The following is a 24,723-nucleotide window of genomic DNA, read 5'->3' on the forward strand; positions in this document are numbered from 1 at the left end:
CAATCCAACACATAACTGCAGGTTGTAAGGTGCTGGCAGGGAAAGCCTACATGGAGCGCCATAACCAGGTGGCTGGCATAGTCTACCGAAACATCTGTGCGGAGTATGGACTGGAAACCCCAAGGTCAAAATGGGAAACACCTCCCAAGGTAGTAGAGAATGACCGAGCAAAGATCCTGTGGGACTTCCAGATACAGACTCACAAGATGGTAATGGCCAACCAACCAGATATCGTGGTCATAGATAAAGGGCAAAGGAAAGCCGTTGTCGTGGATGTAGCGGTCCCGAGTGATGGAAACATCAGAAAGAAGGAACATGAGAAAATCGAGGGCTCAGAGAGGAGCTGGAGATGTATGTGTGTGTGTGTATCTGTATATATATATATATATATATATATGTATATATATATATATATATATATATATATATATATATATATATATATATATATATATACAGCCACAAACGTTTCGCACGAATGTACAAATGCGTGAGTGAAAGTCAACGAATGTGTAGCATCACTGCTGACAGGGTAACCTGCCATGATTATTTTTTTTGCGTATCCTGTGCAGTAGGTGGCGGCATGCACCAGAAATGTAATCTGCCAGTAAATTAATAAACCGTAGACGAAGAAATAGCAACCGGAAATATTTAGACGTAAAAAAAAGCGGTACAGTTCAACAATATACTTTTTGCTAATTGAAGAATTTCGTCTAGATTAGCATGTCTGGGACTGCCTCAGTAGCGGGTGAAGTGTTTGTTGATGCATTACCTTATTTTGATCAAGGTTACGATGCCGCCGGTGTCAGAGAAGCTGTAAGTAAAGTCCGGTGCATGAGCATGTGCTAAAATGAACATCTGCTAAAGTAGCTCTTATTCGAGTTTCTTTAATGAACTGAACAGTTTTCGATCCTGTCAAACAGTTTAATATAATGATTTATCTAACCTGCGATTGCAGCAAGGCCCAAGTGCTGCATGCAAATGATCAGATCGATATGATCAACGGGATTTCACTGTACGCTATATGTATTAATAGCCAGGGAAAAGTCATTTTAAACCAACCGTAGTGCGATTTTTTTTTGGCGAGGAGCTCACATAATTCGGGTCACGAGTAATGGTGCTACCGCGTCCATTGTCGTGGGTCAATTTTCTTCAACAATATTGTTTTTTACTTAGTTGTTTGATATTTTCCTTGAAATGTGTTCAGACCTCTCGCTTCTATGTTCTGTCGCCGTGTTGTTTAGTAAGTAATATACATCAAAATGTTATTTGTGTGTTTCGCAGGCTGCAGCATTAGTAGAGGAGGAGACCAGAAGATACAGACCGACAAAGAACTACCTGAGCTACCTGAAAACTCCTGACTTTTCTGCTTTTGAGGTGACAAAACACCCCACATCATTAGAAGCTCCTTCATTGCCATAAATACAAACCTGGCCTTTCCTCGATTTCTAGACTGAAATTATGAAGAATGAATTTGATCGCCTTGCGGCGCGACAACCAATGGACCTCCTGAGCATGAAGAGGTAAGTTTTGCCATGTTGCGGTAAAAAATATTTTATCTGATATAGAATACCGGAATCACATTGATAACATGTTAAACTTTGCCGTATGGTTAATTATTTTTTAAAGAGTTTAAACCATCAGGATGGTGACAAAACACTATACACACAGACCTGCAATCCCATTGACACATTGTTGCCACTCTGGATTTAACCAACAGGAAATTAGGTTCCATCCACTCAAAATGTCCTTCCATAGAGTAGTTGTCAAAGTCTCTATTTATATATGTGGATATTGTTTAATGGAGCGAGATATCCTCAAGTAGTACATATTCTCTCAGACATGCTATTTTTTGACACCGTATAAATTTGTAGTTGTGGGGTGAAAGGTGTACCAAAGGTGAAAAAGTGTACCAAACTCATTGCGCCTCATTAACATGAGCAGCTGCATCCCATACCCCCCCCCCCCCCCAGCAAGGTAACATTTTTTTAAAAACATTCATGTGCATATATTTATCATAATTATGTAGTATAAGCAGAAGAAAGCATTCATCGGAGCGTCAGCTCAGAGCACCGATGCATATGTGAAACTGCCGTGGCTTGGAATTGAAGAGGATTTATGAGTCAGGAGATGTGAGACAATGAAAAAAAAAACATTCTTATCCCGTGACTGTAAAGTGTCCTTGAGAGTTTTGAAAGTCGCTTAGAAATAAAAAAATATTATTATTATTATTATAAACTTAAAGGACAACCGACATCACTTTTTTGTTTCCTAACTGACATCAGAAAAACGTTTTATAGCATCTAAAATACCCAAAACACGCAGTATGATATTTTTAGTCAAATGCAAAACACCAATAAAAATGACTTAAAGTGTGCAAAATCTGCAAAAAAATTGAGCTGCGAATTGGGCATTTTCAGAAGGTCCCGCCCCCTTGTTCGTGACGTCACGCCAGGACGTCTTGCCTTGCTCGAGAATCAAAACAATGGCTTCAGATTCGGAAAAGATGCTTTGTTACTCATCCAGTTATGAATATGATTCAAATAGTTCTGAAGAGGAAAGCATACATGTTTGCAATCGATTAAATAATTTATTCCGGTCATTTTGATGCATCTGGAGAGAAATATAAGGACAAACTCTTTAGTACTCACAGTACCCACAAAAAGGCAGAAGATGGCGACAAAGCTCCGTGGAAATCGTCTCCTTTGAAGTTTTTGTCAGCGAATATCAAATAGAAGTCACCATTGCGTTATTTATGTGTTTTCCTTCTAATTTCGCCATCAATACGGATCAACACGAAGTTTTCAGACCAAACAAAGTACCGCAAAATGCATTGAGTTAATGAAAGGACTGCTACAATGTGTCCTTTCTCGGTCGGGGGCGTTCCTTCCATGACGTGACGTGAGGACTTGTCACCAACTCAAAAACAAGACTTCCGGAATATTCAGCGCGAGTTTTAAAACGTAAAATATAGCTGCATGCGGTGGAATCTTTGTAAAATACGCTCAGTAGAAGTAATTTGAAGCGATTTCACAAATTATGGACACAACTTGTCCGTCCGGAGGCGTCGGTTGTCCTTTAAATATCATCAAGTGGATGTCCGTCATTCCTCTGAAGGTATGAGCTGCCAGCGCCCTCTTCAGGTCAAAAGAATGACATTACAGCCTGGCAGGAGTGTGTGAACAACTCCATGGCCCAGTTAGAGCACCAGGCCGTTCGCATCGAGAACCTGGAGCTCATGTCAGAGTACGGAACCAACGCTTGGAAAGTCTACAACGAGTACGTGACGTTTACCGCGCTCTGTTGACAAAAATTGAGCTTGAATTTAACCGACACTTGTGTCATTATTCCTCCGATAGTAACCTGGCCTTTATGATCGAGATGACTCAAAAGGAACTGCAGAAATTCAGGTGAAGTGACCAAAAAAAAAAAAATCTCTCGGGTGAAGATAAAAGAACACGTATGTGTTTATCAGTTCGTGTCATTTCTGTCACACGCAGGAAACAAATTCAAGATTTGAATTGGCAGCGTAAAAATGACCAGTTAGCAGGAGGAGCCAAATTGCGAGAACTGGAGTCAAAGTATGTGACCAGCATCGGGTTTTTCATTGAATTTTATGAGCTTCTATTCGGTAGGCTAAGATTTGTTGCCTCTACTCCTTCCAACAGTTGGGTATCGCTGGTCAGCAAGAACTACGAGATCGAGCAAGCCATCGTACATCTAGAAAACGAAATTGGTCAGCTCAACCAGCAGCAGGGCGACGAGAACAAGGAAAACATTCGGCAGGATTTCTGACTTCCTTCTGCGATGACCGACACAACTTATTCTTTGTCAAATTGTGTCCCTTTTTTTCCAACAATGACAAAAGAACATTTGGAAAGGTGTGTCTTTGAGAACAGACTGAGGAGGGAGGGACCTTCACCATGCTGGATGACTTCCTATTTTCAGCTAAGAGCAGATTTGAAGTATGACGCTAGACTTGATTGAGTGTCCACTTTGTCTTTGACTAGCGCTGCTCTTTATCACCTCATTTTTTAGGGGAATTTTAATAAAGTCAACATTTATTTCCTAATGTGGCTGTTTCACTCACCCCCCCCCCCCCCAATGAATGAAGCTACCGGTAATTCTATTACCAAAACATTTGTTTGGTTACTTTTGTGATTTAAAGGACAACCGACGGCTCCAAACAAGTTGTGTCCATAATTTGTAAAATCACTTAAAATGACTTCTACTGAGCGTATTTTACAAAGATTCCACCGTGTATAGCGATATTTTACCTTTTAAGACTCGCGCTGAATATTCCAGAAGTCTTGTTTTTGAGTTGGTGACGAGTCCTCACGTTACGTCACTGAAGGAACGCCCCTGACCGAAAAAATGACACATTGTAGCAGTCCTGCCATCACGTCAATGCATTTTGCTGTACTTGTTTGGTCTGAAAATGTCGTGTTGCACCAAAAAGAGGCAGAAGAGGGCGACAAAGCTCCATGTAAGGAATTTATCAGCCTGTGGAAACGGGCTGATTAATTCCTCACACAGAGCTTGGTCGCCATTTTCTGCCTCTTTGTAGGTGATACATTTCCCCCCAATGTTGCCTCAAAATGGCACGGAATAAATTCTTTAATCGATTGCAAACATGTATGCTTTCCTCTTCAGAACTATTTGAATCATATTCATAACTGGATGTGTAACAAGAAAGCATCTTCTCCGAATCTGAAGCCATTGTTTTGATTCTCGAGCAATGCAAGACGACTTGGCGTGACACCACGAACAAGGGGGCGGGACCTTCTGAAACTGCCCACTTCCTGGTTCAATTTAAAGTAGTTTTTAGACACTTTAGGTCATTTTTATTGGTGTTTTGCATTTGACTAAAAATATCATACTGCGTATTTTGGGTATTTTACATGCTAAAAAACGTTTTTCTGATGTCAGGAAACAAAAAAGTGGTGTCGGTTGTCCTTTAAGTAAGTGACATTTGTCTACTACTGTATCTGAAGATATACAGTAGATCATAATTCTAACAATTATCTATGGTAGGAAACAAATGCCAAAAGGCAACATTTGATGTCTCTAAATCTGCAAATGTTTACATTCTCAACTGGTCAATTCAACATTTTGTAGGAAATGACAACATCCGATCACTGGGGATCCATTTTTAGAATGTTTGAATATATGTCTTCTTGGAATCCATTTTCCTGACATTCCAAATTGCCTCGATGTATTTGACCTGAACCAGACTCCACTTGCTATTCTTGGTCAATCTTCTGTCTTGGTGGCAAATTAGATTAGCTGAGTGGGGCGACAAGGTTTAACGTCACCTCCCAGTCCAATGACTCTTGTATCCAATGACATGAAACTGGCATGGTTCCTCCAAGAGTCGATACTTTCTAATTAGGTAATGTTTCCGGAATAATGGAATAAGTGAGTTATGCTGTTTCATCTCAAGGGGGTTCCATGTCCTCCGTTCCATTACACTTGACAATCATGCACTTACAACACCGCAGTCGCAACAAGCCCAATTTTGTCTGTGGGGGCATTATGATTTTTAAAAAAAAAATGCCACAAAATATAAATATTAAAGGACAACCGACGCCTCCGCACAAGTTGTGTCCATAATTTGTAAAATCACTTAAAATGACTTCTACTGAGCGTATTTTACAAAGATCCGCCGCATATAGCTATATTTAACGTTTTAAGACTCTCGCTGAATATTCGGGAAGTTTTGTTTTCGAGTTGGTGACGAGTCCGTACGTGACGTCACTAAAGGAATGCCCCTGACCGAGATAGCGACACATAATGCATTTTGGGGTACTTTGGTTTGAAAACTTTGTGTTGATGGCGAAATTAGAAGGAAACCACATACATAACGCGATGGTGAATCGTGTTGCACCAAGACAACTATTTGATACGAGCTGACACAAATTCCTAGCAGACAAATCAGCCCATTTCCAGCGGAGCTTGGGCGCCATCTTGTGCATTTTCTGGGACGCTACATTTCAGTCCAGATGCCTCAAAATGACACGGAAGAACTTCTTTAATCGATTGCAAACGTTTATGCTTTCCTCTTCAGAACTATTTGAATCATATTCATAACTGGATGAGTAACAAGAAAGCATCTTCTCCCAATCTGAAGCCATTGTTTTGATTTTCGAGCAAGGCAAGATGTCTTGGCGTGATGTCACGAACAAGGGGGCGGGACCTTCTGAAACTGGCCATTTCCGGTTTCATTTTGAAGTAGTTTTTGGACACTTCAAGTCATTTTTATTGGTGTTTTTCATTTGACTAAAAATATCATCCTGCGTGTTTTGGGTATTTTAGATGCTATAAAACGTTTTTCTGATGTCAATTAGGAAACCAAAAAAAATGGTGTCGGTTGTCCTTTAAACCATCATTACTGCTTGAAATATGTAGTAGCCTGCAAACAACGGTCCCATGTAAAAGCCCTCACCTACAAGCAGTGGCAATGATGAAACTCTGTTGGCCAGTCACAGGTTTAAGGTTTCATCTTCCAACCCAGATTGATGGATGATGTAAAATATATAGTCTGCATTTTGAGTACTTTTGACAAGGATAATCGCAAGTTATGGTCCAACTCGTTTTTTACTCCTCTGACCAGGTGAAACAATGAATACAGCCGGACAGATGAACCCCCCCCCCCCCCTCCAATATCCTTCATTAAATAATCACGTGTTAATTGTAACTACACAACTGCATGGACACAAATCAGGCATTAAACTCACCGAAAACACAATAACTCAAAAACAAGGTCTGTCCCTGTGTGTCTTTTCCGACAATCCCTCCCCATGTGTAGGCACCGTGTCACAAAGTCACCCACGGGACTATCAAATTTGTGCAAATCCTTGTGGAAAAAAACATCCAGCAATTTTGTTTTGTTGTTCAGTCTCATATACTGAGTGTGTTTAAAGCTGGTATTAAAGTGACAGCCTCTGATAGATTCTTGTTTTTGTCCACCCTGTTGTTGAGGACTTTGAGTCGATTTCTTTCCTCTTGATGTTTTTTCTTCTCTTGTTTTTTGTCTTCTTTTGTCTTCTGCTTGTTGGACACCTGACAATGACAGACAACAATTAGTTCTATCGTTTTTAAGTCAACACAGACACACACATTCCTGTTTCAATGGTTTTGTGAGGTCCGGATAACTCCAGATAAGGAGTGAGGACCACCGTTGCTGATAAGTTTCGAGAAGAATTAGTGTTCCATTTGAACACTAAATGTCACCCCATTTCCCACTTCAACTTCTTTAAAAACAAAGAAATAAAAAGTGGACTTGAAACTGAAATACAGTGAGACCTCAACTTACGAACTCAATTGGTTCCCAGACAGAGTGTGTAAGGCGAAAAGTGTGTATCTCCAAAAAAAAAATCCATAGAAAACCATTAAAATTGGAATAATCCGTTCCCGGGTTTCCATAAAATATACTTTTCAACTAAAATAAGCCTTAAAACTACACGCAACATACCTTATTCTATGTATAATAAATGTGCTATTGTATTGTAATGAAAGAAATGCATTGCATTGTATCATAAAGTCACTTTATTTACAATTGAGATGGTCATTTATGGCCAGAAGATGGCGTCCAAGCTCTGTTGGAAGTGGGCTGATTTGGGGGTTGAGGTTTTCAGACCAAACAAAGTACCGCAAATGAATTGTGTGTCCTTTCTCGGTCAGGGGCGTTCCTTCCGTGACGTGATGTCTGAACTTTGCTCACACCATGTTTTTTTTTTTGTTTTTTTTTGTAAATACTTTGTCCCTAAATGTTTACAAAAACACGGATGTTGGGTTTGTTGCAGAGTGAACTGTCTTCCGTGTTAACATGTGCCCCTACCAATTGATGGTGGCTGCATTCAGGTGGAACTGGTTCTTCTCATCAACTGAAGAAGACATTAAAGTTCCTGGTATTGTAGAACAGACTTCCATCAAAAGTGTTTACTCCATACTTCTTGCATCTTTCTCGTTCTTAACAGTTTTCCGTCATTTGCAAATGCTCTTTGCAACCAACGAGACAAACGTAATCTCTGACCCTGCATTCCTTGCTTCTCGTTGGAGGCTAGTATCACATTGCCGGATTCTGGGGATCTTGGTGAAGGTTTTTCTCGTCTGCCTCTCTGACCATCCCTGAATTTCCACTGCTTGGGCTGCAAGTTCTATGAGCAGCAGAAGTAAAACGACATCAGCACCATACTGATTAAGTTGCCTCCACAGATTTTTTAACACCTTGGGTGATATATAGAATTTGGAAGACCTCACATGACCGGGGTTGGAGATCATCGTCATGTGTGCTTCGTAATCTCAGTGTTATTCATTCACTCGATATGGCCAGCACGCATAGCAATATTTCCTTTGACAATTGTCACCTGCCTAAAAACAGGTGTGTGTGTGTGGGGGGGGGGGGATTAAGTACTACCAAAACTGAGGGAATATGGTGCAACTGGGTATCCAGACACAGGGAGAAAAAAAGGAACAAGACTGGATAATGGAGGCAGCGGGTGTCCACTGTATTTAATTAAGTACATTGTCCTTCTGATCTATCTATCTATCTATCTATCTATCTATCTATCTATCTATCTATCTATCTATCTATCTATCTATCTATCTATCTATCTATCTATCTATCTATCTATCTATCTATCATATACCTGAATACGTAGCTGACCACGACTCTCTGTGTTTTCGCCGATGCGTCTCACACTGTCGTAATGATCCCCGTAGCGGTACGCAATGTGTAGTTCTTTACACATCTGCTTCTCTGCACCATTTATCTGATAGTCGAAAAAAAAAATAACATTCACGGAAGTTTAGATAATCTTTACATGACAGGTGGTTGTTAAAAAATACACATTTAAAAGTAAGTAAATAAATGACGTCATGGGTTCACCTCCCAAAGTGGTGTGTTCAACTGATGGATAACCACTTTCACCTGCTGACTGCGAGCAAAAGCCACGATTGCGTCATTGCCTGCAAATGTTCCAGGCTCTGCCAGGTTGGATACTGTGCATAAAAAGAACAAATATGAATCTTTACATTTTATCTTTTCATATCAGGGTGGGAGAGATTAGACAGAAGAAGAAGTTATCATATTTAAAAGTTTCATGCTGTTGTATGCTTAGTCAACACTTGTGACTCAATACACAATTGAAGCACAGACAACCTGGGGTCAATCAGGTCAACGGACACAGCAAGTTAAACGGTCAGCTTCACAGGGGTAATTTAGGACTTCAGGAACTCCTTATCACAGGAGTATTTTGGGACTTCAAACTCCTTATCACGGGAAGAGGTCATTACAAACTTATCAGTTCATGGGAAACACAATGTTTTATTGCTTACAGCTGTTGGTGCTCAGAACGCCCAGAGGCGTGGTATGCTAATCAAGAAAACTATGTTTTACTAATGTATCACTTTAATTTGCATGTGCCCTCGATAAATAGCTTGGCAGAGGGACGCAGAATTCACACGTATGTCATGGGTGACTAGGTTTCCTGCCGGCAGTAGGGACAATCTTTCTGGTTCCGAGTCTCTATCCACGGTGTCTGACTGTCATATCTCTGACACATGGTTATTTTTTTATTATATTGAGTTGCATGATCATTACCCAGGGACTTACTGACTTTTAAAAGGCTTTGTGGTAGAAATGATGATGATGTTTGTCGCAATTAATTATTTTTAAGGTTATTTAATATTTTTTTATTTGTCGTTTATTTATTTATTATTTTAGGGTTACTTAAAATTGGGGCTATTATAGTCATTTGGATCTCAGATAGGAGCAAAATATTGACCTTGTGTCTTATATAACATCTAACTTACAGTCAAAAGTTCTGTGTGTTTTCTTTTGGAGTTTCTTTTGTGCTTTGGTGGCTTTCTGTGAGTACTCCAACTTCCTCCCGCATTCCAAAATGAACATTTTAGACAATTGCGCATGGGTCTGAATGTGAGTATAAATAACTGTTTGGCTCTATGTGCAGTGCAATTCACTGGAGACGTCCAGGGTTACCCCTCTTGCTGCGTCTTGAGCATCCTGAGTTTGGGAAACCCTGTTAACAATGTTAATAATGGGGTGATATTCTTACAGTGCTCCGTGAAGGGAATGTCATCCTCAACAAAAGGTTCAAAGTCTTGTCGATGGGACATCATATACTGGACAGTTTCCTGACGTAGCTCCAGGTGCGATTGTGAGTGACCCTCTAACTGGTCTCCGAGAGCTCTGAATAAGCAGTTCCTGCAGGAAAATGTTTAACAATTTTGAAGAAATAGAAAATTACAGATGGACAGGTAGCTTGCCTTGCGATTGACAAGTCATTTGTTCAAAAATGTTTTTTTCAAGATGTGTATTTTACCGACACAACACTTTGCCTAGACAAAAAAAGTCCACGGGTTAAATGTTAGCGGCAATGCAAAAACACTGGAGAGGGGCTAACTCAACGACAAACACTGATTAATGTTTTTTAATAGTTTTAGTATAATCTTATTTGATTTAACCGTACGTTACGTAATCTTGTTAATCTTTTGGGTTATATACAGGTAACATCTGATTTACGACCGAGTTCCGTTCCGACCAAACGGTCGTAAATCCAAATGGTCGTAAGTCGAAATCCATTCAAAATGTTGAATAGAGACTCGGAGGCTAAATGACTCGCTTACTCCCCCCCTTCTGGTGCCATCACACGGTCGATTGCTGTGCCAGAGTGAGATGCTGGCTGACTGGCAAAAACTGTCATCAACGTTGCCGGCCTGCTAGGGCGTTGCGGTGCCAGGAATTAAATATTTTAAAAATAGGGGTCTGGAAGTCATGGTCATAAGTACGGGTGGTTGTAAGTCGAACAGGCCGTAAGTTGGATGTTACCTGTATACTGTATTTAAAGGACAACCGACACCAACAGATAATCTGAACTGCACAATGAGTGTTAAATCACACCATGTTTTAGTGTGTGCGACAATCAGTGTGTGTTCGCTCAGTATGTTGATGGGCATTTAACACATTGCAAGACTGAATCGAAAGAGGAACATGTTCATATGATAGATATATTTCTTTGTCTTCTAAATAGTCAGCGACTTACCCATCACCTGGGACTTCTCTCAGCTTCAGCCCCATTGCTTGCAACTGAGTGGAGAAACTGAGAAACTCTGCTTTTTCATCGTCATCCGGAGGATGATTTTTACGGGCCTTAGCTAAGGCCCTGCGTGCTGACCGCTCATCTCTCTTACGTTCCAGTTCACTCTTCCTGTTGCTCCGTGAAAGCTTGCCTGAGTGTTTTGTTGACATATTACGTGACAGCCCTGCAATACCAGGAACAGAACTATAGCAATCAAGTTACGGCAACACGCAATGAAAACAAACTGATTGTTGAGACTAACGTCAAACAAATGGTATTATGTCTATTTATAGCGTAATGAATTTTATTGGATTGTCCTTGGTTCTTAAAAAAGCATTCAGTAAAAAGAACAACTAATATAATAAAAGAAAGTCATAAAAAGACAACATTAAAAAAAACAATACAAAAACCATAAAAGTGACAAGAATTCAAAATAATTCGTTCCGGCTACTGTTTAGCCAGCTATGGGGTGGAGTGGCTTGCTTCCATTTATTTCTTGAGTATTCAAAGAAACGGAAGCAATACATGTGTATGTTGAAATAACGAAATACAATTGTAATTACCACAAATTGTATTTTTTCAACAAGCTTAACAACTATTTGAGTACCACTGATATTTGGTCCAATGACGATCAACGGCACAGGGGTGAGTTGTAAAAGAAAAGTGATAGTGTGCGGGGAAAGTGTGCAATTGTATCAACTTTCACAACTATGCTAGCAGCTAGTCCATAACAGCTCGTTCTTTTTTAAGAAATCATTATAAAGCTACCTTCCTCCAAAGTGCGGACAAATGGAGGTTTAAAGAGTTTGTGCATGTTGTTACTTACTTTAAGTTGATTAAGTAGAAAGTGCGTTTGAGTTAAGAGCGTAATATGATTGTACTGCGACGTCATTCCAAATGGTTGTTTACTTCCGCATACGTCACCCGGAAGTCGTGCAAATCTGAAACTCACTGCAAGGGAAAATAATTAAATACTGTCCTAAAATTCAATACAATTCCAAATTTTGTAACTTTGCCATCGGTAAAATTGTGTAATTAAAATTAAATTTTGTATTTTATTTTAGCGTATCTGCTGTGACATTGATATTCAAAATTTTAAAAAGACACACCAGTCAGTGTTCTAAGGAGGGGTAAGCATCCCACCTGCTGCTCAGCTATGAGCAAATCTCGTCATCTTTCCCTGATGACTCCACACAGTTGGAGTTATGTGGAGGAGGCGTGGGATGTGGAGCAGTAGACTGAATGTTTGCTAAATCAAATTCCTAGTGAGACAAGAGCATAAAAATTGCATCAGTAGAAGGATTCGATACAACCCCATATAGCTACACATGGAAGTAAGTGGTTTAAATGAGCATTGATTGGAATCGGCTGTCATTGCTTCAGGGCTACCGTACATGTGCTGCAATCAGGACAGTTTAAACTAAAGCGATGTTAATGTAAAAAAGCTTTACATTGGTGACCCCTGCTGTACATGATATAAATTGCGAGGGTGACTGTTTTTTTTTTTCGGGGGGAATTGTCCAAGGTGTACACTGCTTCTCATCAGTCAGCTAAGGTTGATTCCAGCTGGCGTAACGCACAGATGAATCGTCGTGTTTCTCATCACACTTCAAGTTTATATCATGTTCTTGTTTTTTCCCCTGAAAATGCACCTTTCCCTTCCATACCAATTAAAACAGAGATAAAGTTATGGCAAACAAGTTAACAACTTTCGAATGAGTGTTATATATGGCTTACAAAGGAATATATAAAAGTGGTACTATGTGCCACGTGTTTTGGTGTGAGCAGTGGTTAACAGCAGCTTCTATTTTTTTTAGATCAACAAACAATTTGCTTAAGGTTGATTCCAGCTGGCGTAACGCACAGATGAATCGTCGTGTTTCTCATCACACTTCAAGTTTATATCATGTTCTTGTTTTTTCCCCTGAAAATGCACCTTTCCCTTCCATACCAATTAAAACAGAGATAAAGTTATGGCAAACAAGTTAACAACTTTCGAATGAGTGTTATATATGGCTTACAAAGGAATATATAAAAGTGGTACTATGTGCCACGTGTTTTGGTGTGAGCAGTGGTTAACAGCAGCTTCTATTTTTTTTAGATCAACAAACAATTTGCTTCCTGTAAAAAAAAAAAAAAAACACAATAGTGGGTTGGGCCCCCCTTAGTGGTTGGGGTGCAATCTCTGATGAGTGTGTGTGTGTACGTGTGTGTATGTGCGTGCGCACTGAGAGAGACCCTGACAAACCCGTTTTTTAGTAAGTATAAGTAGTAAGTATAAGTATAATTGACTATCCATAACCACTTTCATTGCTTAAAGTTGTTTTATTTCTGTTTCTTTTTTACTTTAACATTAAGAATACAATGTCTCACAGAAGTGTACTTCTAATTTTTTTAAAGACAAACGATACTATATTTATAGTCGATTTATTCTTCCTTTGGTGGGCGTTACAGAAAATAATTCCGACGCTCTGGTTTAACTGCAAAAATCAAAATGTTGTCATGCCATTTAAAGGACAACCGACATCACATTTTTGTTTCCTAACTGACATCAGAAAAACGTTTTATAGCATCTAAAATACCCAAAACACGCAGTATGATATTTTTATTCAAATGCAAAACACCAATAAAAATGACTTAGTGTCCAAAATCTGCAAAAAAAAATGAGCTGCGAATTGGGCATTTTCAGAAAGTCCCGCCCCCAGTTCGTGACGTCACGCCAAGACGTATGGCATTGCTGGAGAATCAAAACAATGGCTTCAGATACGGAGAAGTTGCTTTCTTGTTACACATCCAGTTATGAATATGATTCAAATAGTTCTGAAGAGGAAAGCATACATGTTTGAAATCGATTAAATAATTTATTCTGTGCCATTTTGAGACAACATTGGGGGGAAATGTATCACCAAAAAAGGGGCAGAAAATGGCGACCAACCTCCTGTGAGGAATTAATCAGCCCGTTTGCACAGGCTGATAAATTCCTTACATGGAGCTTGGTCGCCCTCTTCTGGCTCTTTTTGGTGCAACACAACGTTTTCAGACCAAACAAGCACAGCAAAATGCATTGACGTGATGGAAGGACTGCTAGAATGTGTCCTTTTTTTTGGTCAGGGGCGTTCCTGACGTGACGTCACGTCTCGTCACCAACTCAAAAACAAGACATCCGGAATATTCAGCACGAGTCTTAAAACGTAAAATATAGCTTTTATGCGGTGGAATCTTATTAAAATACGCTCAGTAGAAGTCATTTGAAGCCATTTTACAAATTATGGACACAACTTGTCCGGAGACGTCGGTTGTCCTTTAAGTGTGCACGTATAGGTGTACCAAATAAAATGTCCTGTGTGTGTGTAGCCAAGCATTAACCCAGCCCCCCCTCTGTCGCTCCCTCCCCTCCACACCGCCCACCATGCAGTGGTGTGCGCGCCCTGTCGTTGGAGTGCTTGCTGGTCTTGGTCTGAGCTGCTACTGCTGGTGGATCGAGGATGGGTTAGTCGTCATGTGCGTGTGGTTCCGGGCGTCGGTACAGATTTATTCGGTCCTGGATTCAGGACACAGCGTGAGTCTCACCAGCTCGCAGAAATTGGCTATCCCCATGTCGACCGAGAGAGGAGTCGCCGGTGCACATTTTTGACGCATCCATCCGGGGGAAAGTCACCGTTTTGGCCCCATGGAGGACATACTTTGCCGGTACTGAGGCGGAATATCCCGGGTGGAGGAAGAACGGATAGCGAGGCATCCCTTTTTTTTCATTTTTGTCCATTTGATTTTTCAAGATGGATTGAGAAAAAGATCGGATCCTTTTGCATTCTTAATTAGGAGGCAGTCGCTGAGCCGCATCCGAGACACCGAGGAGGGGGTGTCGTTGGACGGCAAGGGCCCACTGCCGCTTCCCGTGGAACGGAGGGGGACACCGGAGGAGTAAGACGGGGAGGGAGGGGTACCCCGTGTCGTCTCCACTGTGAGCCAGGGGCTGTTCGGCGGCTCCATGAAGAGGGAGAGCCCTGTAGAGCCCAGCCGGAGTAGAAAGAGAGAGAGGACCAGTGGTGGGCCAGTTTGGAAGTTTGGATGCATATGATCACAACCACCATGATTTTTATGATTCTGGGTGCTTCAGTTGTAATGGTAAGACCCACACCCGACACACGCCCCCACATGCATCTATAGTTCGAGGGGTTCTACTAATTCGAGTTGAATCAAACGCAACCTTCCAGACGCCCAAATTAACTTTGCTTGCCTTTATAATCACCTTCCTCCATAAATAAATAATCATTTTTCATCCATTCCTCCTCCTTCTCCCCATCAACCCCCTCTTCATCTTAGAATCTGGATGGTCTTCTCTCTCTTCGTGAGGGTTATTGTTTGTGTTTTTTTGGGGGGTGACAGAATTTAGAGCCCCCCCCCCCGCCCCATTTAACAAAAAAAATCCTCGTCATGTCCCAGCTGACTGGCATGTGTGTTTTCAGGCGATCGCCTGTTTAATGGACATGAACGCACTACTCGATCGTTTTCACAACTACATCCTGCCACATCTACGAGGGGAGGACCGCGTCTGTCACTGCAACTGTGGGAGGTAATAAACGCATGTCGTGTGCGTGCTGGTGTGTGTGTGTCCGCGCGCTATGCTCTTCTTTTCATGCTTTACCCGTTGATTTGTTGTGGGGAGGGCTGGGGGGCGTGGGTAGGTCCGCAAAGCTGTCTACTGCCTCCGTTTATTCCAACACGGAAGACATGCACTGATGCTCGAGGCTTGTTTTGCCTGCGTCGACTGTATACGCCTTTGCTGCATGCAGCTTTGCCAAGGTGTGTGTCGGAGGCGCAATAAAAAGGTGATGGAGTGTCAGCGTCAAGTGTACATCCACTCGATACGACCGGTCCTCAAAAATGAAAGCTGGCTGCGATAATAAAAGGGTGGTGCATGAGGTTTGAAGATGTGGTAGGAGAGAGTGTAATGTTGAGTGTTGGCGGGGTTAGCGGCAGCAGCAGCGGCAGAAATCAACTCATCCATGTATTCATTAATGTGCAGTAGAATGCATTTCTATCAACTGGAAGGGTGTCAGATACTGCAGGGCAGACATTGCCCTCTTTTCAGGACTGTTGCATCCATTCATACTGAATTTGACATTAAAACAGCAGGCTGCATATACACTATTTGTGCCACAGGACAAAGTACACGATTGAACATAAGTGTTGTATGGAAAAAAAATATTTAGAAAACAAAATTATTCTTTTAATATAACAACATATTCATGGTCTGCACGTTCGAGACAAGCAATTTTAGTTTATATTCTCTTTGCCTTTTGCAATCACTTATATGATCCTGGTTTATTGTACCAGCGTCATAATTTGTGGTTTGCCGCCCTCCCGCCGCTTTCTGGAAATAAATATTTTTGTCAAAACCTTTATCTGAGTCTCCGTTTGGAGAGTCAGAATCTTTTCTGGAACCTACCGGACACCCAGACAATTGTGGATGCCGGTCCATAGGGGTGAATGGGAGTGTAAATGGTTGTTTAATGAAAAGAGACACTCTTGAAAATTGGATGACTAATATAGTAATAACAAATTATGATCATTTGATGGGTAACAGGGTGTATTACAGTATGTCATTAATAGTGTCGTGATTCCACTGATTAAGTGATGGTGTGAATATGAGTGTGAATGACTGTCTGTAATGTGCCCTGTGATAGACTGGCAGGCATCTGGGGTGTGGCCTGCCTCATGCTAAGGTAGTATAGGTTCCAAATCGTACAGAAAATGAATAGATGTACGTATATTGATGGCCTTGATATAATTACATTTTAAAGGACAACCGACGTCTCCGGACAAGTTGTGTCCATAATTTGTAAAATGGCTTCAAATGACTTCTACTCAGTGTATTTTACAAAGATTCCGCCGCATATAGCTATATTTTACCTTTTAAGACTCGCGATGAATATTCCGGAAGTCTTGTTTTTGAGTTGGTGACGAGTCCTCACGGTACGTCACTGAAGGAATGCCCCTGACCGAAAAAAAGGACACATTGTAGCAGTCCTTCCATCACGTCAATGCATTTTGCTGTACTTTGTTTGGTCGGAAAACTTTGTGTTGCACCAAAAAGAGGGGCGACAAAGCTCCGTGTAAGGAATTAATCAGCATGTGGAAACGGGCTGATTAATTCCTTACACGGAGCTTTGTCGCCATTTTCTGCCTCACATTCAACAGGTATGGCGTGACAGTCATGAAAACGGCAGTACAAGGCAAAATGGCCGCTCCCTGAGATTGCTAAAATGTCTGTAAAATATTTTATGTGACTTCCCCTTTAAGACCTAGAAGGCTTTTGAACAGAACGGTACAGAACACAAAATATCTAACAGGCATCCATCTTTTCCGACAGGCATCATGTCCACTATGTCATTCCGTACGATGGAGACCATTCCCTGGTGGACTCCTCAGAGAACTACTTTGTCAGTGACAGTGTGACCAAGCAGGAGATGGACTTGATGCTGGGCCTTCTGCTGGGCTTCTGCATCAGCTGGCTCTTGCTATGGTTGGACGGCATCCTGCACTGTGCAGTCAGGGCCTGGAGGTCAAGCCGCTACTATGGTAAGATTTGGTTTTGCTGTCACTGCAGACAATGTTTGACATCGTGAATGTGGAGGTTGAAGACAGTCAACCTATATAGTCATACTGTGCAGCTGTTTTGAGGAAATAATGAACATGGAAATTATTTGCTCCAACCTTCATTAACTGTACAGGCATTTTGACAAGATGATTCATCCACTGTTAGTAAAACATGTAAACAATAAAAAATGTCAACGTTAAAGGGCAACCGACGCCTTCGGACAAGTTGTGTCCATAATTTGTAAAATCACTTCAAATGACTTCTACTGAGCGTATTTTACAAAGATTCCACAGCATATAGCTATATTTTACGTTTTAAGACTTGTGCTGAATATTCAGGAAGTCTTGTTTTCGAGTTGATGACGATCCCCTACGTGACGTCACGGAGGGAACGCCCCTGACTGAGAAAGCGACACACAATGCATTTTGCAGTACTTTGTTTGGTCTGAAAACTTCATGTTGTTCCGTGTTGATGGCGAAACTAGATGGAAAACACTTAAATAACGCGATGGTGAATCGTTGTGTGTTGCACCAAGACTACTATTTGATATTCGCTGACACAAATTCCAAGCAGACAAATAAGCCCATTTCCAACGGAGCTTTGGCGCCATCTTTTGCATTTTCTGGGACAATACATGCTGTCCTTGACGGCTCGAATTGATATGGGAGGACTCCTTTAATCCATTGCAAACATTTATGCTTTCCTCTTCAGAACGATTTGAATCATAATCATAACTGGATGAATAACAAGAAAGCATCTTCTCCGAATCTGAAGCCATTGTTTTAATTATCGAGCAAGGCTTGGCGTGACGTCACGAACAAGGGGGCGGGACCTTCTGAAACTGCCCATTTCCGGTTTCATTTTGAAGTCGTTTTTGGACACTTTTAAGTCATTTTTATCGGTGTTTTGCATTTGACAAAAAATATCAGTCTGCGTGTTTTGGGTAGTTTAGATGCTATAAAACATTTTTCTGATGTCAGTTAGGAAACAAAAAAGTGATGTCGGTTGTCCTTTTATATCAAAGGCGCTGTAAAGGGCCATTTTAGTTTTACTGTTTTTTGGGGGGGTAGTCCCACTTTGTATTTCAACATGAATCAACGCCCCCTGCTCTCAATGTAAAAATCTATGCACCTGAATTAGCATCAGCAGTTGTCCGGTGCACTTGTAATATATGAACAATGTTATTACATGGCCCTTTTCTACCACGACAGTGTGGAGATTACAAGCTTTGTCGATCACCCAAAAAGGTCCTTTCCCTGGAGTCGACAATTTACTGAACTACTCTGTCTTGTTATTTAAATTCCCAAGAGGAATTGTACTGAAGAAAGTGCCTTTTAGATTGCGAGCTCACTGGTGTGAAGGTAACCTGCATCTCTCATCCCCTCAAGCTGAACAACAAGCAGCATGTCAGACTTGATGTTTCCTTTTCTTAAAGAATCAAGTCGATAGCAAAACAAAGTTAGAGTGCACACATGCAGAGAAAATTGACATTTTATCTCGCTGATGATTATCTGCTGTCAAAACAATTGATCATTCATCTGAGCTACCTTGTCACTTCAAATATTGCTCAAGTGGCACTTTGTGAGCTGTAAATTCTCAGTGGTGGGTGCACGTTTTGACGCTTCTTTCACACCTTTATTAACCTCCTTGTCAGTGACCTGTACATCGAATGGGAAGAAATGTAAAATGCATCTATGCATTTATAACAAGAGTGAAGAAATGAGAGCACTGGATGATCCAATTTCTGTTTCTCATGAGTCCAATTTGTCCACCCATCCATCCATTTTCTCAAGTATGGCTCCTGGAGTCTATCCCAGCTGAGTTTGGGTGAATACTAAACTACATTGGCCTGAATGTCAGTCAAACACAAGGCACAAATAGAGATAGACAATCATTCACATTCATGTTCAGGCCGTCAGCAAGTGCAAAATGAACCCACTCTGGGCACTACAGTCAGGCGAGTGAAGCCCTTTATTGTCAGTGACAGTTCAGTACCCTGAGTACTAATTATTTGACTCCAGTGTAACCCTTAGTTCTTTTTTTAGTTCCACAAAGTACACAGATATGTATGTGTAAGCTCTCAGTCGTACAGGACTGGTCCATCGATGAAAAGGTTTCTTCAGCCGTCATCTGTACTTGTTTGAAGGTGTCGGACGTTTCGCTTCTTATCCAAGAAGCTTCGTCAGCAAACTAAAGTCTTATTGGTAGTTTCGGCCCGATATAAATATACCTCACTAGCCAGGATGCAAGCTTATCAGTTGAAGGGAAACACATTGTTTTATTGGTTACATCTGTTGTTGCTCAGAACGCCCAGAGGCGTGGTATGCTAATCAAGAAAACTATGTTTTACTAATGTATCACTTTAATTTTCATGTATTCTTAATAAATAGCTTGGCAGAGGGGCGCATAATTCAGACGTATGTCATTGATGACTGCGTCTCCTGCCGGCAGTAGGGACACACTTTCTGGTTCCGAGTCTCTGTCCACGGTGCCTGACTGTCATATCTCTGACAGTATTCAGAGCATTAGAAGACAAAAATGCTAAAGCTCCAAAAGGTGAAAACATCTACATAATATGACAAATGATCTTTTTTAATTTTGTGCGGGTTGGGAATGCCCCCTGTGTGTGCATGTGTGTTTGTGTGTGCGCACACATACGTGTGTATGTGTGTGCGCGCACACACACGAGCATTAGAGAGGGGCTCAGGATGAAGGTGCTGTCACGTCTACACCCCCACTTACACACCGCTCTCTCCTCCACCTGTTCTAAAAATAGATTAAGAGTGAGTGAACAGCTGGAATGGCAAGTGAGGAAGAGCATACGCATACACGTCCACAAGCACACAAAGATGTTCTGTTGTCCTCTTGTTTTTTATATGATGGGTCATGTTCTATTAATATAATATAATATAATAGCAAGAAGATAGCACAAGATTTAGAGATTAAGTACCTATCCTCAATTTAAAATCATCAAAAAAAATATATGTACACAATCCATTTCCCGAGCCATGCATTGTCATCTCTTTGTTTCTATTCAAATGAGAGACCTGTCTTTGCTTGCCCCCCTTTTCCTTTGGATACCCTTCAGAACAGTCCTTGTGGACAGCATGGCCCATTCGAAGCTATAAATAACTCATCCCCCCCCTACATTACGCACACACACCCCATCCTCGCTCAACTTCACCACCGTTGCCGCCATTCGTCCTCCTCCTCCCACTCATTCGTTAGCTTGGCCAATTGTGGTCTAGGACCTTCCCTCCTCCCCGTCTCCCAAGGCCTCATCTCACCTCCTTCACTTTAAAATCTGAGTGATGGAAAAGTGAAAATCGCTGTTCCACTCCTCACCTCACACACCCAAAATTCATCAGTGTTGGCCTCCAGTAGGTCACTGGTCCACATCTACATGGTTGGTTTTTAATGACATCAAATAGTCTTGAAATTTGTGGTTGAATGTTTTATTTTGAATTCTTGAGATTCCGATTTTCCACTTATTTTTACTCCAGCTATTTTTTTTTTCATTCAATTTAGTGTCCTCTCTCCCAATAGACTGGCCGTAGATAATCTCATAATGTCGTTCGGTTGAATAAACAAATGCCTCATCTCAAATGAGCAGTTTTCCACTTGTCGGCCAAAATAGCATGTGGTGCAATGGAAACCGATTTAAATAGGAAATTGAATGGTGCAACGAATCTAATTGTTCCACTTTTATATATATATATATATATATATATATATATATATATATATATATATATATATATATATATATATATATATATATCCGAGTTACGACCGGGTTCCGTTCTGACAAAACGTCCGTAACTCAAACGGTCGTAAGTTGAAATCAATACAAAATGTAGAATAGAGACTCCGTGCTAAATGACTTGCAAACGATCGAACATTAATCATGGCATTTCTGTAGTTCACATATATAGATATCGATATATAATTGTGTACGTGTATGTACACATTTGTTGAGCGGTGTAATCAGAGCATTATACAGTCAAACCTCGGTTTTCGAACGTCTCGGTTCTCATCCCATTCGGTTTTCAACCAAAAATGTCATATTTTTTATGCCCCAGTATTCAACCGAAATTTGGTTCTCAACCAAACTGAATGCATCACTCGACTACCCTGTGCTTCCTTATACGTCACTTCCTTAGATGTCACGTCTTCCTCATTGTGACCGACGCATTAATATTGTTGTTTTATTTTCGCGAAAATGCAGACATATTTGGTTAAGATCTCCTGAATAGTATGATTTTAAAGCAAGCAGAGGATGTTTTGAAAAGTTAGTGTGCCCTGCGTTTGCCCAAAGACAGCTGGGATAGGTGCCAACACGCCCCGTGGCAGAAAGATAGTGAGATTTTTTATGTACAGATGTTAATGTTGATGTTAAAAATTGGTGAAAATAAGTTTGTTTTTATAGAATTTTACACATGACCTGCTCTGTTTTTAAGTTTTTATCGGAACGGATTAAGATTTTTTACATTGATTTTAATGGAAAGTGCTGTTTCGGTTTTTGAACAAATCGGTTTTCGAACAGGTTTCTGAAACGGATTATGGTCGAAAACCGAGGTATCACTGTACCTTCTGTCATCTCTCTTCTCCAGATATGCCATCCTGGTCGTGGTTGCCACAGTTTTGCAACCTTCGAGAGTTGCGTCGCAGGGCCCAGCTCCGACAGTTGGACGACTCAAGTGGCAACATGGTGCACATCAAGCAGAAGCTCTACCACAATGGCCACCCAAGCCCTCGTCACCTCTGACTTCACAGCAGAATCACAAACAACCAACCTGAGCGTGCCCGGCTGGAATCCTTCTTTCACCACACCCAAATTTCCTGGCAGGTGGCCTTCGAGGAATCCCCACGCACCCTACATAATGTTACCTTCTGAAGAGCCCCAAGAGAATTTTCCGTAGGCCAAGGCAGGAGGCGCCCGCCCCATCACCACCAGAGAAATGAAATTCTCAAATGAAGCAACTTGGGTCCAGCTGTTTGTGAGCAGAGACAAAAACAAAACAAAAAAACATTTTTAACGTTTTTTTTCTGTATGGAGACATTTTCTGTGTTGATTGTTTAACTTGGCATGCTCTTTTAGAACAGGGTACGACGTGGGCAGTGTTTCTGTTTTTTATTTTGGGTGGGAGAGTTGTTGCTTCAAGGTGGGTGGGTGAATGTGACTCCTGGGTGGGTGGGTTTTTGTGTTGTTAGCTTGCTGCTTGTGTACATAAGTATAAACATAGAATGGGATTTAAAAGCAAACAAAAAAAAGGAGGAGGTGGGTTTGATGACGAGTCAGCTTTAAAGGACAACCGATCACTTTTTTGTTTCCTAACTGACATCAGAAAAACGTTTTATAGCATCTAAAATACCCAAAACACGCAGTATGATATTTTTAGTCAAATACAAAACACCAATAAAAATGACGTAAAGTGTGCTGAAACTGCAAAAAAATTTAAACCGGAAGTGGCCAGTTTCAGAAGGTCCTGCCCCCTTGTTCGTGGTGTCACGCCAAGACGTCTTACCTTGCTCGAGAATCAAAACAATGGCTTCAGATTCGGAAAAGATGCTTTCTTGTTACTCATCCAATTATGAATATAATTCAAATAGTTCTGAAGAGGAAAGCATAAATGTTTGCAATCGATTAAAGAATTTATTCTGGTCATTTTGAGGCATCTGGAGAGAAATGTAGTGACAAACTCACAGTACCGAAAAAAAGGCAAAAGATGGCGACAAAGTTCCGTGGAAATTGTCTCCTGTGAATTTTTGTCAGCGAATATCAAATAGAAGTCTTGGTGCAACACACAACGATTTACCATCACGTTATTTATGTTTTCCTTCTAATTTCGCCATCAACACGGATCAACACGAAGTTTTCAGACCAAACAAAGTACCGCAAAATGCATTGACGCCATGAAAGGACTGCTACAATGTGTACAACTTTTCTGAAGGCGTCGGTTGTCCTTTAAAATTGGATGTGATACCATGTAAAAATCTGTCCCCGCCCCTAAAAAACAACAACAAAAGAAACAGAGATGAATTAGCTTTATAGAAAATTACCTGAATGTAATATTTTTTTCCATGTAAATATGAGGGAGAGGGACCGAAAAGGGATGTGGTTTGGGTTCTCTTTGCTACATATAATTATCATTTCTGAGAATACACAGAAGGAGAACATGATTGCTTCATGTTTTCATGTACGTCGATCCCTTTTCATTTTCTCACGTTTGTGTTGACAGTGGCCTTCACGAATTAACATAGCGTAAGCATTACTCAATGAAAAAGATAACACAAACTAAGACTCCAAACATAACACAGTGCAAGACATGACACCTTTGAACACACACACAGCGGATTAAAAATTCTAATGGCTTCCCCAAATTCATCACGGCCCTCGAGAGGAACCCATAACAACAATGTGGCCCGTGGCAAAAAAATGACTTTGACACCCCTGCGCTAGAACCAATTAAGCTCGACATAAACTTTTTTTTTTTTTGCTGATGAAAGAAGTGTCTAAGGTTTCTTATGCTGCATTGAATGTTTATGTAGTCCTAAAACTCAATCTTTCGTGGGGTCCTGCTAGTGAAAATGACAACATCCCTGGCACTGGAGTGGACACATATTTGCACATTGTCTGGCACTGAATTAGTTAATAAGCAATTGATTAAGAATTTGATAGTGTCAGTCCAACTACATGGGTTATTGTTTGGGTCGTATGACTTCCGCGTCGCTGTAGTTTTTATTACCACAGCACCCTTACAGAAGGTAGTGTACGATGTTGCATTTGTAAAGTTGTCGTTTATGATGGAGAAAAGTAGATTAAACGTTGCAATAGTGACTCAAAATACATACTTAAAACACACAAATGTACTGGATGTAACTTCTCGCCATCAGCCATGAAGCACAGGGAACCCTCACCAGATCTCCACTCGCCCACCCTCCTCCTGTCCAGACATTGCTGTTGTGAGGATGAAATGTCTGTTTTATTAAAAGTGCCATTGAAGCGCAGCAGATACC

General features: G+C 40.9%; 3 protein-coding genes across 6 annotated transcripts; 2 read left to right on the plus strand and 1 right to left on the minus strand.

Annotated features, from left to right (window-relative positions):
* The first annotated feature begins 630 nt into the window (after positions 1 to 630).
* On the plus strand, positions 631 to 4,072 carry bcas2 (BCAS2 pre-mRNA processing factor). The gene is made up of 7 exons (XM_089013407.1): positions 631 to 816; positions 1,285 to 1,377; positions 1,453 to 1,523; positions 3,118 to 3,279; positions 3,360 to 3,410; positions 3,501 to 3,581; positions 3,669 to 4,072. The coding sequence occupies exons 1-7, from the start codon at positions 724 to 726 to the stop codon at positions 3,793 to 3,795; spliced, it is 678 nt and encodes a 225-aa protein (XP_088869533.1). The 5' UTR covers positions 631 to 723; the 3' UTR covers positions 3,796 to 4,072.
* A 118-nt stretch (positions 4,073 to 4,190) lies between these two features.
* Positions 4,191 to 12,209, minus strand: otud3 (OTU deubiquitinase 3). 3 transcript variants are annotated; one of them, XM_089013384.1, is made up of 8 exons: positions 11,929 to 12,196; positions 11,067 to 11,286; positions 10,080 to 10,228; positions 8,891 to 9,003; positions 8,652 to 8,774; positions 8,036 to 8,159; positions 7,841 to 7,907; positions 6,784 to 7,062 (listed from the first exon to the last, which is right to left on the minus strand). In XM_089013384.1, exons 2-8 carry the CDS (start codon positions 11,270 to 11,272, stop codon positions 6,930 to 6,932), a joined length of 915 nt encoding a protein of 304 aa, XP_088869510.1. In that variant the 5' UTR covers positions 11,273 to 11,286; positions 11,929 to 12,196; the 3' UTR covers positions 6,784 to 6,929. The 3 variants fall into 3 exon arrangements, with proteins under 3 accessions (XP_088869503.1, XP_088869518.1, XP_088869510.1); XM_089013377.1 differs by lacking the exon at positions 7,841 to 7,907 and having other exon boundaries at positions 4,191 to 7,062; positions 11,929 to 12,209; XM_089013392.1 differs by lacking the exons at positions 7,841 to 7,907; positions 8,036 to 8,159 and having other exon boundaries at positions 6,779 to 7,062; positions 11,929 to 12,179.
* Positions 11,324 to 24,714, plus strand: tmem240a (transmembrane protein 240a). 2 transcript variants are annotated; one of them, XM_089013421.1, is made up of 6 exons: positions 11,327 to 11,747; positions 14,518 to 14,837; positions 14,922 to 15,227; positions 15,569 to 15,675; positions 17,476 to 17,684; positions 22,317 to 24,714. In XM_089013421.1, the coding sequence occupies exons 3-6, from the start codon at positions 15,171 to 15,173 to the stop codon at positions 22,469 to 22,471; spliced, it is 528 nt and encodes a 175-aa protein (XP_088869547.1). In that variant the 5' UTR covers positions 11,327 to 11,747; positions 14,518 to 14,837; positions 14,922 to 15,170; the 3' UTR covers positions 22,472 to 24,714. The 2 variants fall into 2 exon arrangements, with proteins under 2 accessions (XP_088869555.1, XP_088869547.1); XM_089013429.1 differs by having other exon boundaries at positions 11,324 to 11,747; positions 14,518 to 15,023.
* The last annotated feature ends 9 nt before the right edge of the window (positions 24,715 to 24,723 follow it).

The sequence above is a fragment of the Hippocampus bargibanti genome, linkage group LG01 (genome assembly GCF_051943395.1).
Source record: "Hippocampus bargibanti isolate YZ-2025 linkage group LG01, ASM5194339v1, whole genome shotgun sequence".
Taxonomy (NCBI): Eukaryota; Metazoa; Chordata; class Actinopteri; order Syngnathiformes; family Syngnathidae; genus Hippocampus; species Hippocampus bargibanti.

Coding starts and splice junctions, on each gene's coding strand:
- otud3 (XM_089013377.1), bottom strand. CDS start 11,272: ATGTCAACAAAACACTCAGGCAAGCTTTCACGGAGCAACAGGAAGAGT. Junction 9,004..10,079: donor CATTCCCTTCACGGAGCACT/GTAAGAATATCA, acceptor TTTTATGCACAG/TATCCAACCTGGCAGAGCCT. Junction 8,160..8,651: donor GTGGTCAGCTACGTATTCAG/GTATATGATAGA, acceptor TGCTGCTCATAG/AACTTGCAGCCCAAGCAGTG.
- bcas2 (XM_089013407.1), top strand. CDS start 724: ATGTCTGGGACTGCCTCAGTAGCGGGTGAAGTGTTTGTTGATGCATTA. Junction 3,411..3,500: donor AAGGAACTGCAGAAATTCAG/GTGAAGTGACCA, acceptor TGTCACACGCAG/GAAACAAATTCAAGATTTGA. Junction 3,582..3,668: donor TTGCGAGAACTGGAGTCAAA/GTATGTGACCAG, acceptor TCCTTCCAACAG/TTGGGTATCGCTGGTCAGCA.
- tmem240a (XM_089013421.1), top strand. CDS start 15,171: ATGCATATGATCACAACCACCATGATTTTTATGATTCTGGGTGCTTCA. Junction 15,676..17,475: donor TGTCACTGCAACTGTGGGAG/GTAATAAACGCA, acceptor CTTTTCCGACAG/GCATCATGTCCACTATGTCA. Junction 17,685..22,316: donor GAGGTCAAGCCGCTACTATG/GTAAGATTTGGT, acceptor TCTCTTCTCCAG/ATATGCCATCCTGGTCGTGG.